Genomic DNA, 10,652 nt, shown 5'->3' with positions numbered 1-10,652 from the left:
GGAGCTGCTCTGCTCCACCTCTGTTGTCTGCAGAGTTACTGCTGCAGATTCATGTTTTTAAATTGCATTATGCATGTAGGCTACAGTGAGAAACAGCCCACTGGTGACTACTCTATCTAGATCCTCAGTGATTTCACCTACAATCACTGTGGCAGCAGAAAACGTCTGAGGAAAGTTCTGTAACACGTCTGTCAGCTCATAGGCGGAGTTTCACGTATTATTTCAGTGCCTGGCACAAGGAAGTTGTCAGTCCTGTGGGTACAACACTCTGCTGACATTGTGAGGATTCCTGGCGCTTCACCCTCTCTACCTGTCCGACAGGTGTAGTCAGCTGACTCACTCAGCTGGCGCGCAAAGAGCCACAAGCGGGGTAGAGCGGCTCCAAGTGGGGGCTGTGTGCGGTCATCCATGGATGAGTCTGTGCGCAGAGCCTGCCCCTGTCTGGAAACACTATGGCAGAGGATTTTCAGCGACAAGAAGGCTTCTCCTGACGGAACAGCGACAGCAGCAGATGGTGTTGGTGGAGGTGGAGACGGCGGCAGTGAGGAGAGCCGACGGGGCCCGGGGTCTGTGCAGCAGGACAAACTGCCCGAGAGCGGCTCCGTCTACACGGCGATGTGGGCGTTTGAAGGCCGACACGAGGACGAGCTGTCGTTCCTGGAGGGGGATCTGTTCAGCGTGATCAGCCGCAGCGGGGACTGGTGGACCGCACGACGCATCGACGGGAACGGGCGCGTCCTGGACACCGGGATCGTGCCCAGTAACTACCTGGCCCGGGCCGAATCTCTGGCAATGCAACCGTGAGTGGACTTTATTTAGATCAAAATCAGTTCCTTAATCTACTTCTTTACTTCTCTTTGTTATTTTCAACTGTTGCTGTCAAGAGGCAGAACCAGGGGCTGAACCAGGGGCTGAACCGGGGAGGGGGTGGGGGGTCAATGACTTTTATGAGGTAGCACAGGTCAAATACAAAACAGTCTTGGTGTTGAGCTACATACTGTAGGTCTAAACACGTCTTTAAACACGGGGTTCAGCTTTATTTTGCATCCCACAGGAAACTTGTGTAAATCTGAAAGACACACATAGAATCAGTAATAACCCCTGATGTAGTCAGGAACATGGCCGGTTATTGACAAGCTCACTGACCAATGTGTTGAATCAAGTCAGTCCCAACTCACTGGGATGGTTTTAAGGGGGTGATGATGATGATGATGATGAGGGTGCAGATGTTGCAGGCTCTTGTTTTCTTCAGTCTCCATCTCTCCCAGCGAAGATGAGTCACCTGGGTAGTTACAAACTGGTTTGCGTGAATGCAGCTCAAGGAATCTGTCAGCTGGGGTCGCCTGGCCTCTTACTGCGTAAATACTAGATGTCATGAATTCTTTTTAGCGTTCTCTTCTGTACAGTTCTGGACAGTTGATGTTAGTGTTACTCTGCTGCTGCGATACTTGAACAACAGCAACATTTTTTGACATGTCACTTCTTGTTGCCAACAGTAAATCCACCCTGTCACTCTGTTCTAAGTAACACACTCAAAAAAGGTACTCATACCTTTTATAATGTCACTTTGTGTATGTCGTCAGCGATACACAAACACTCAGCCTCACCACTTCTGGTTTTGTCTATCTTTATTTACTGCTTGAACAAAATGGGAAGTGTGTAAAGCGTGGTTATTCCCACATGGCAGCAGGCGCTGGTGATTATTTAGTTGGTCTTTTGATTATTGTGTTGTTATTTTTTATTATTTGTCATCTAGTTAAACATGTTATCCACATCAGTTGGGCGCCCCATGGTTCATTTGGTATAGCAATGTGTAATTCTTGTATCATGTCAATTTAATGTTGAAACCATGCACTTCCTAATAAGTACTATAAAAGTTTCTTTGTCTTGATCCAGATGGTATTTTGGGACAATGAATCGCTTTGAGGCCCAGTGTAACCTGCTGGGTCCAGGAAATGAAGATGGAGCTTTCCTTATCCGACACAGTGACAAGGGCAACATTGGATATGTTCTTTCAGGCAAGTTATAGGGGAGGGGGCCTAAGGAAGTCCAAAAAGAGGACTAGTGGAATAAGTTAAAGTACTGTAGACTGAGATGCAGTTTCACTTCATGTTAAAAAGACAGAGAGGAAAAAAAAGTGTGAAGCAAGGATACCATTATTTATATCTCTGCACTGACTGCCATTGGATGTCCACATCAGTTCAGTAGGTTGCTTTGGATGAAAGTACCAGGCCGTCCAGCCAAAAAAGAAAAAATGCAAAGACGATCTCCACATAGACATACTGAAATTTAAGAACATAAGCTAATGTTTGGCCGTCCACAGTTCCAATGTTTTCAACAGAGATGGCAAATTAACAGGTGCATTTAAATCCAGCCTAGTCAACTAGACTTGATTTAACTAACTAAAATATATTATAAATATAGAATATGTTTCAAAACATGTTGCACAACTAAAGTGCAACCACAAAGTTTTCATCTTTGTGCCAAAATATTTGAGCTTACAGATGCAGGTTTGTGACTGTAAGATTATTGGATGGTTTTTGTTGTGGTTTTACAATTGTATTGAAAATTTTAATTCTAGAGGATTTTTTTGTGTGGGAAGTCATATCTATGTAAAGTTTAGCAGGGCAGGATCTTTGTATGAATTTTTAAATTTGTTTACATGTGTGAATCTTTCTGCAGTGAAGTCCGGCAATCGGGTGCGGCATTTTAAAATCCTCCAAACAAATGAGAATACTTTCTACGTGGAGCACAGCCACCACTTCAGCTCTCTGATTGACCTGGTGGAGCACTACTGCGCCAACAACCTGAACAACATCAGCAGACTGGGAAACTCCTGCAAGAGGGTAAGTCAGGCTGTGGATATTAAGCAATATCATCTAAAAATAGTGACTTAAACTAGGGCTGCACAGTTTGTAAAAAAATATTTTGTGATTATTGTGGACAAAATTTGCTATTACAGTATAATTAGCTTGTATCATGAGCTTGATCATCAAGGAAAATGCACAGATTGGTGTTAATACTGAAATGTTTATTTCATGAACATATAAAAAACTATCCTTAGGTGCTATTATTTTTAAGCTGCTATTATCTCATCAGTAAACATTTTAATCTGTTCAACTGCTGTGCAGATTGAACTTTCCTGAATGCAGTCAATCCAAACATTAACCTATATTAATAAACTACTACTAACTAGGACAGTTAAGTAGCTTTCATAAACGTGGTTTAAAGTTGGTTTGTTACTGTGTGTGCTTTAAAAATAAATAGTCAAGTTAACTGTTACTGTAAGAAATACAATAAAATAAAACAGGGACAAACAGCAATTGGCTATTTCAATTATTGGCAGTGCTATTATAACTATATACTTATACCTATACTAGTATACTATACTATATATATATATATATATATAAATAAGTGTTTTTTATATGCATTTATGTAGTAAAAATGTGTTTGTGTGTTTTGTCTGTAGATCAAACCCAACACCTCTGATTTAAGTCATTTTACCGTGGATGAGTGGGAACTCCCCAAAGAAGAGTTCACCCTGGAGGAGGAGCTGGGCAGCGGTTACTTTGCTGATGTTTACCGGGGCCGGTGGAAGAACCGGATTAATGTTGCCATCAAGATCATCAAAAGTGGTATTTCATCATCTCTGATCTAATGAAGTCTGATTTAATAGATAGGCTTCTGATAATGAGGAGTAGTGTGGTGCCTAACTTCACATTACACTCTTACACTCAGAGATCAACATGGCAAATCAATTCAGTTTATTTACATAGTAACAAAAGTCATATTAACGCATTTTACAGTTTAAGGTTGAAGACAGTATATAACTGCAAACTGTAAGTGGCACAAAGGTCACTGTCTCTATGGGGTTTTGATAGTTTTGGGGGGGTTGACGGCTGTAAGGAAACTGCAGAGAAGTGTGTAAGACTGCATCTCTGCATCCTGGGTTCCACTCTGAGAATTCAGGGTTTAGCTATTCTAATACACTCTAGACATCCATACTACTTTAGACACCACCTAAAGTAGTATGGATGCTGTGTCTTCTAATCAGCCCAGGTTTCCTTCAAAATGTCTAAAAAATTAGTTGACTCGTTTATAAGTAGACAGAAAATTTACTGCAATCACAAATGTGTTTTTGTAGTAAACACATTTACATAATGTCGATATGTTCACAGTCACATAAAAGGTATAAAAGTCACAAAGGCTCCTGCCTTTGGCATTTTTTCTCAGTGTTTGATATTTTACAGATAGATCAATGACTTGAACAAGATGCTGCTAAAACTAGACCATGGTAATTCAGGGATGTGTAGAATGTCATTTTCTCTAATGTTGCATTTAATGATTTACTAGCATGCTTAGCATTATTCCTAGTTACAATTGCCTATACTCATTAACACAATGTGCCAAGAACGCCTGAGGGGAACTTTATTACATCTGTACTCATGGACAAACTTATTAGAGTTATGCATGTAAACTGCAACTTGACTGGTTAGTGGAGTCATCCACTCGGGAGGTGGTTTCAACCCAGTTGAATTTTATTTCTTTTTATAGTGCCAAATCACAACAGATGTCATCTCAAGGCACGTTACAGTGTAAGTTTAAGACCTTACAAAATATAACTGTATACAGAATTATATAGTAAACCCTACAACCCCCCTTTGAACAACAATGGGTAACAGTGGAGAGGAAAAACTACCTTTAACGAAAGAAACCTCCAGCAGAACCGGGCTCAGGGTGGGCGGCCACCTGTCTTGACCGGTTTGGGTGAGTGGAAAGAGAAGAGAGAAAACCAAAACGAATAACGAATAATCGCTAAAACAGCGTAACTTTATTGTAGATCAACTGCTGTAAAATTAATGCAGAGTGCAGGAGAACAACTCTACCTCCTCATCTATAACTGCCACTCAGCCTCCAATATCACTGTAATACTGTTTTTTTTTTTTTTTAAATAGTTTGGAGTACCAAAACAATGTGATAGTGACACCTACCACAACTGGAAAACTCACCATCTGTTTATTAGTTGCTGTGTGGTACAGCTGCTGTAATAAAATAATATAATTTGTGTTGATCACAGCATCAACAATCTTGTTTTCTATGTATTATATACTGGAGATCAAAATTAGAAAACAATTTATAACACTTGATTTTTTTCAAACATAATATCATCTTTATTGCTCAATATTTGAGGGAATTTTTGGCTTACAGCAGTCAACAATTAGTCGGAAATGTACATTGCTTTGAATGACTTCAGCACACCTGCAGCCGCAGGACATCACTAATCTCACTGCCCTGGATTGATTTTGGTCCACTTCCAGTCTCACAGTTCTGTGACTGTAGTGGGTTTCTTAGCCATAAATTTGTCGCCAAGGATTTTCCAGAGGTTTTCTATTGGTTTAGATCAGGACTCTGGGATGGCCATTTCATTATTTCAGTGTTTTTTTTAGTTTCAAGGAACTGCTTTACCCATTTGGCTGTTTGACGGGGGGCAGTGTCCTGCATGAAAATTGTTGGCTGGTTGGGTGATGAATGCAGGGAAGGAACTGCATGTTGTAGAAGAAGGTTCTGATAAACATTTGCATTCACTGTGCCATGAAGCTGTACAAGTGGCCCGACTCCTGCTTCATAATCTTTCTAATAGTATCCAAATAACTTAAACTTGCTTTCATCAGTAACCTTGGACCCATTCACCTCTGTCTGCACAACATGCTCCTCAGCATGTCCTTTTCCATATCCTTTTGAGTCTTTCTGCTGATGAGAGGTTTGTCTTTGTTAACACATTGTATGACGAGACAGATCCTTACCCTGCTCAGCACTGAACTGATGAACAATTCCAACTGCAGTGTTGAATTTATTGCCCATTGACATTCTCTGTATCATCCTTCTTGGGGGACTTGTTTGAGTTTGTGACATTGTAAAGATGCAATATTCTGGAAATCACAGATTTGGAATGACCAACTTCACTTGCTATAGCTGATAGGGTTGTCCCTTTGGCCTTCCTCTGGACAACCAGCTCCAAGCAGCGAACTTGATATTTGCGTAGTCGTTCTCTAATTTAGATGTCTATAATTCAACGGGGCTGTTCCATGCATGCCTTCAGGCTGCTTAGTTTGCACACTGTATAATTTCCAATTAGCATGCTTTGATCAAAAAGAAACCAATAGCAAATACAACATTTGCAAATCCACTGTGCGTTCAGTGATGAGCAGCCAACACTTAATGTTTGCCAAACACAGAAATTCCTATCTTCCACCATTATTGTTTCAACTTTGACTCACATCATATTTGCTGTCACTTGTCCTACTATGACTCTTTTTTAAATGTGTAAATTTTTGTTATGGTCAAAGATTTTACTGTGGCTTCCGTAGTTTCTTTCTCTTGGTTGTCTCTATTTCTCATCCAACCTTCCTTTTTTGCCTCCGTTCCCCTTTTTCTCCTCTATTCTTTTTTTCTTCATGTCAGTTCTCTCTCTGTGTTGCCCTTTCTCTAGACTCAGAGTTGAACCACCGTGAGTTTCATAGGGAAGTCCAGATCCTGAAGAGTCTTCGTCATCGTCATCTGATCTGTCTGTTTGCTGTCTGCACGGCCTCAGCACCTTACTACATCATCACTGAGCTGATGGAGAAAGGCAGCCTGCTCCACTTCCTCAGAGGTAAACCTTAGTGTTCCAATCTCCTGTCATATGTGAGAACCAGAGTTTTTATTCCACATTCACTTTCAAACATCAAATCATCCCTGAGTGCAGTAGTGTCCAACTGACATTGTTTCATGAAGAGCTGCACCTCCACGATGCTCCATGAACACCCCTAAAATGACCATATGAAGCTGTCTTACATGTCCACTACCAGTACAGAAGCTGGCAGCCTAGATGTGGGAGGAGGGGGGTTAATATTTATACAGCAGCCTCGCTTCATTTGCACACATGGGATCGAAAAGTGGTCAAACAGTGACTTTATACATGTATGTACATACTGTATATACACTCACTGACTACTAATGGTGAAAAGGAACTAGAGTGCATTTTGTCATTGATTTTGTGTAGGGTGACCAAAACATTAGAAACACTTATAAACATAATGCACTGCAGTGTGACTCCACCACCTATATGACCTCAGTAATAAACATATACTACATCCTAGATTACTTAAAAACTGAGAAAGTATGACTATGTAAAGAAGAATTCAGGACAAAGCTGCTGTATTGGATTGTATTAGACTGATCAGGCCTATCTAATGAGTGGTTAGTGTACTGTCCATATATTTATATATAGCAACAGAAAATGTCTGGTTTGCAAGAACTTAACTGAAGCTGTGGAAGTATTCTAGAGGGTTAGTTTTAGGGAACTGAAGAAAAGGGTTTTGTAACTTGTTAACCTTGTTTCGTCCCGTTCCTTTATTCCTGTTTCAGGTCCAGAGGGGCAACATCAAGAAATCTCCTCCCTCATCGACATGGGAGCCCAGGTGGCTGATGGGATGTCGTACCTGGAGGAACAGAAGAGCATCCACAGAGATTTGGCAGCTCGAAACGTCCTGGTGGGAGAACACTACATCTGCAAGGTGGCCGACTTCGGACTGGCCAGGGTGATCAAGGTAAGCAAGGAGGGGGGGCGGAGGTGTTTTTGTGTGTCTGTTGAAAAAATAAAAAAAATATTTTTAAAGCCATGTGTTTTTTGTTCAGGAGCCATTCTACATCACAGAAGATAAAAAGATTCCCTACAAATGGAGCGCTCCTGAGGCCATCAGCCATGGAAGGTTCTCCAACAAGTCAGACGTTTGGTCTTTTGGTGTCTTGCTCTACGAGATTATCACCTATGGAAGTGTTCCATACCCAGGTTGGTGGAATGACACTTTCAGTCAATGATATATGACTGAAAGTGAAAAATATGTGTTGTGCTTCCATGTTGAAGTTCAATGTTGTCATCGGGACATCAAAGTTTCAGCAGTTCTACACGGAGGTCGCTGGTGCTCTTTGGCTGTGATACGTTCATTTATCCAATCTGCTATCCTGAAATTGTTATGAGCTGGACTCCATGGCCAGAGATATGACAGGACAGAACAGAGTAGTCAATCTTTTATTTAAAATGGCAGAACAACAGTAAATCAATGAATTGGATGAACAAGTCTAGATGGGAGGAGATGAGGCAGGGTGAGTATGGTGGTCTGGTTGAAAACCGGAAGTGATGTCTAAACCAAGATGGCCCACCAACAGAGAGCACATGGACAGAATAAACAGGGAATAAACAGAACTCAAAGTACCAGGGGGTACAAGCAAGAGACGGGGTCCAGAACAGGCAGAGTCCGAAAGATCCAAACAAACAGTCCAAGGAAACGTGCGGGATAGTGTCCGAGTAACGAGAACAAGACTATCTGGCAGAGAAAACAGGTGAGCAGGTATTTATACTGTGAGGGAAACCAGGTGTCACCAATCAGGTGAGTGCATGTGACAAGATTGGGAAGGGGAAATAGGAAATTGCCAAAATAAAAGCACGGGGGGAAACACCAGCAGCAACGAGGCTGGAATCATGACAGAAATAAAGTTCTAATTAGAAATAGTTACTTATTAGTATGCAAAGTATAAAACTGAACGAAACTAAAACAGCATGGTAGAAAACACAAAGAGGGCATCATGTCACCTCGAGACTGAGACACTTGGAGAAGCCTTGTTTAAGCTTCATATCATCTTTTGAAGACAGAACTGGCTTCTATGTTGGAAGCTCTACAGAACCGCTGAGGAATTATTACAGCAAAACATGTTTTATTTACATATGATCTGATAATACTATTATCAGAGAGAAAAACACGTGTTTTTGATTATCAGCCTTTCTTACCTCTTCTTATGTTAGTCACAAGCACTTTGTACAAGGTGGTGAAATAGAGAAAACCATTTTCTATTTGGCAGCGGTGTTCAGGGCACTGAAAGTCAATAGCTATGCTCAACAAATATATTAATATATGGTATGGTAGACCTTTACATCGTAGTGTGATGTGTATGGACCTCCACCATCACTACCATAGGTTGATGTGCTGCCGTACAGTATACTGTATGTATCTGCAGGCTTTGTAGTGGAAGCTCCCTTCACTTATTTCCTCCCTGTAACTCTCCTTCCATCTCTCAGCCCTTAGCAACCAAGAGGTGTACCAGCAGGTTACCAATGGATACAGGATGCCACCTCCAACCAAATGTCCCAACTTTCTCTACAAAATCATGCTGCAGTGTTGGAGCGCAGAGCCAGAAGACAGACCCGACTTCAAGTTCCTCAAGGTTAAACTGGACAGCAGCTACGAGTTGGATTGACCATCCACCTGACTTCCTGCAGTGTCTGCTCAGCACCACTGAGAGGAAGCAGAGATACCACAGATACTCCTTTTCAACCAACACAAACTTGGTGCCAGTGCTGGGCTGCTGCTTGTGCTGGTTGCAAACCTTCTGAGAACTGGTTTGCTTTGCCATGAGCTAAGGAGGCACCACGGAGCCATGTCATTCCGTCACTATATACTGTACATGTGCATACGTCTCTGCTTTCACATAAATACCAACAACTAGCACTAGAATGTCTTTGTTCATGCTCACGACTTTGCGTCTCTACACTAGCTTCCAAACCAAACACTGCTGTTCCAACACATGCTCTGCTCGTTGTTGTTAAAACTGTTCATCTTCAGCTAGATAATTAGCATTAACTCTGTTTTATTAAGCTTACTGCAGTGAAACAAATCTAATAAATCATACACTGATTTTGAACAGTGTAGTTTTTTGTTTTTGTTTTCTATTTGTTGTTGTTGGTCATTATAATCTAGCCTTCAGCTCCTGATGCAAGAGGTTCCTGGTTCTCAACCAACAAATAGTTCAGACCCAGTTGTTTGTCAACTAGTTCTTTGTCCGCTGAAATGTGAGGAGCAGGTTCCGGGAACTGGCTTGGTGAGAAAGGGGAGAAGGACGGACTGGGATTTGTGAACTGAGAACTCTTTTAAAAACATAGATTCTACAGCTGGATGTATAATATGAAGTCTGATGTGTTGTATTCAGTCCACTATGGCTGCTACTTTTTATTATTATGGCTTCAGATGAAGCTATTTTCTTTCTTTTCTTTATTATACAGTTATGGCATTTTTAAATGATTAAGCACATCATGCATCTGCTTTTGATGACAATGGGACCCCTCCTTGGGGAGGTATTCCTGACATGTCCCGTGGAAGATCCAAGGACACGTTGGAGGCACTGTGTCTTATGGCTGGCCTGGGAATGCCTCTGCGTGCCCCTGGGAAGAGCTGGAGGATGTGTCTGGGGAGATGGAAGTCTGGCCATCCCTGCTTAGACTACTGCCCCTGCGACCTGATCCCTGGATAAGCGGAAGACAATCAATGGATAGATCGCTTTCCTTTTGTCACCTTCTATTCTACCTATCAAAGTTCTTTCTTAACCATGTAAACATCACTTCTCCAGAGCGTAACATCACGTCACCTAACGATGGGTTGTAGGCTGCTGTCGAACAAGAACAGACTTTAAAGCTCAACCTTTAAGCCGACACAGAGGAGAAGTCTTTAAAGGGCTCAGACAAGCTAAAAATCTTGTTTTCCATGACTACTGGGCAATGTGATATTGGAATACTGGGTGATATTGCATGATGAAGGTCATACATTGTCAAAATGTTT

The 10,652-nt window shown here is 41.6% G+C and overlaps 1 protein-coding gene across 1 annotated transcript; it reads left to right on the top strand.

The window, feature by feature from the left end:
* Positions 1–250: 250 nt before the first annotated feature.
* ptk6b (PTK6 protein tyrosine kinase 6b) lies at positions 251–9,741 on the top strand. The gene is made up of 8 exons (XM_026367997.1): positions 251–800; positions 1,897–2,018; positions 2,683–2,846; positions 3,473–3,638; positions 6,494–6,655; positions 7,411–7,592; positions 7,681–7,834; positions 9,119–9,741. The coding sequence occupies exons 1-8, from the start codon at positions 409–411 to the stop codon at positions 9,295–9,297; spliced, it is 1,521 nt and encodes a 506-aa protein (XP_026223782.1). The 5' UTR covers positions 251–408; the 3' UTR covers positions 9,298–9,741.
* The last annotated feature ends 911 nt before the right edge of the window (positions 9,742–10,652 follow it).

Source organism: Anabas testudineus, chromosome 7 (genome assembly GCF_900324465.2).
Source record: "Anabas testudineus chromosome 7, fAnaTes1.2, whole genome shotgun sequence".
Classification (NCBI taxonomy): domain Eukaryota; kingdom Metazoa; phylum Chordata; class Actinopteri; order Anabantiformes; family Anabantidae; genus Anabas; species Anabas testudineus.
This window is presented reverse-complemented; position numbering and strand designations above follow the sequence as displayed.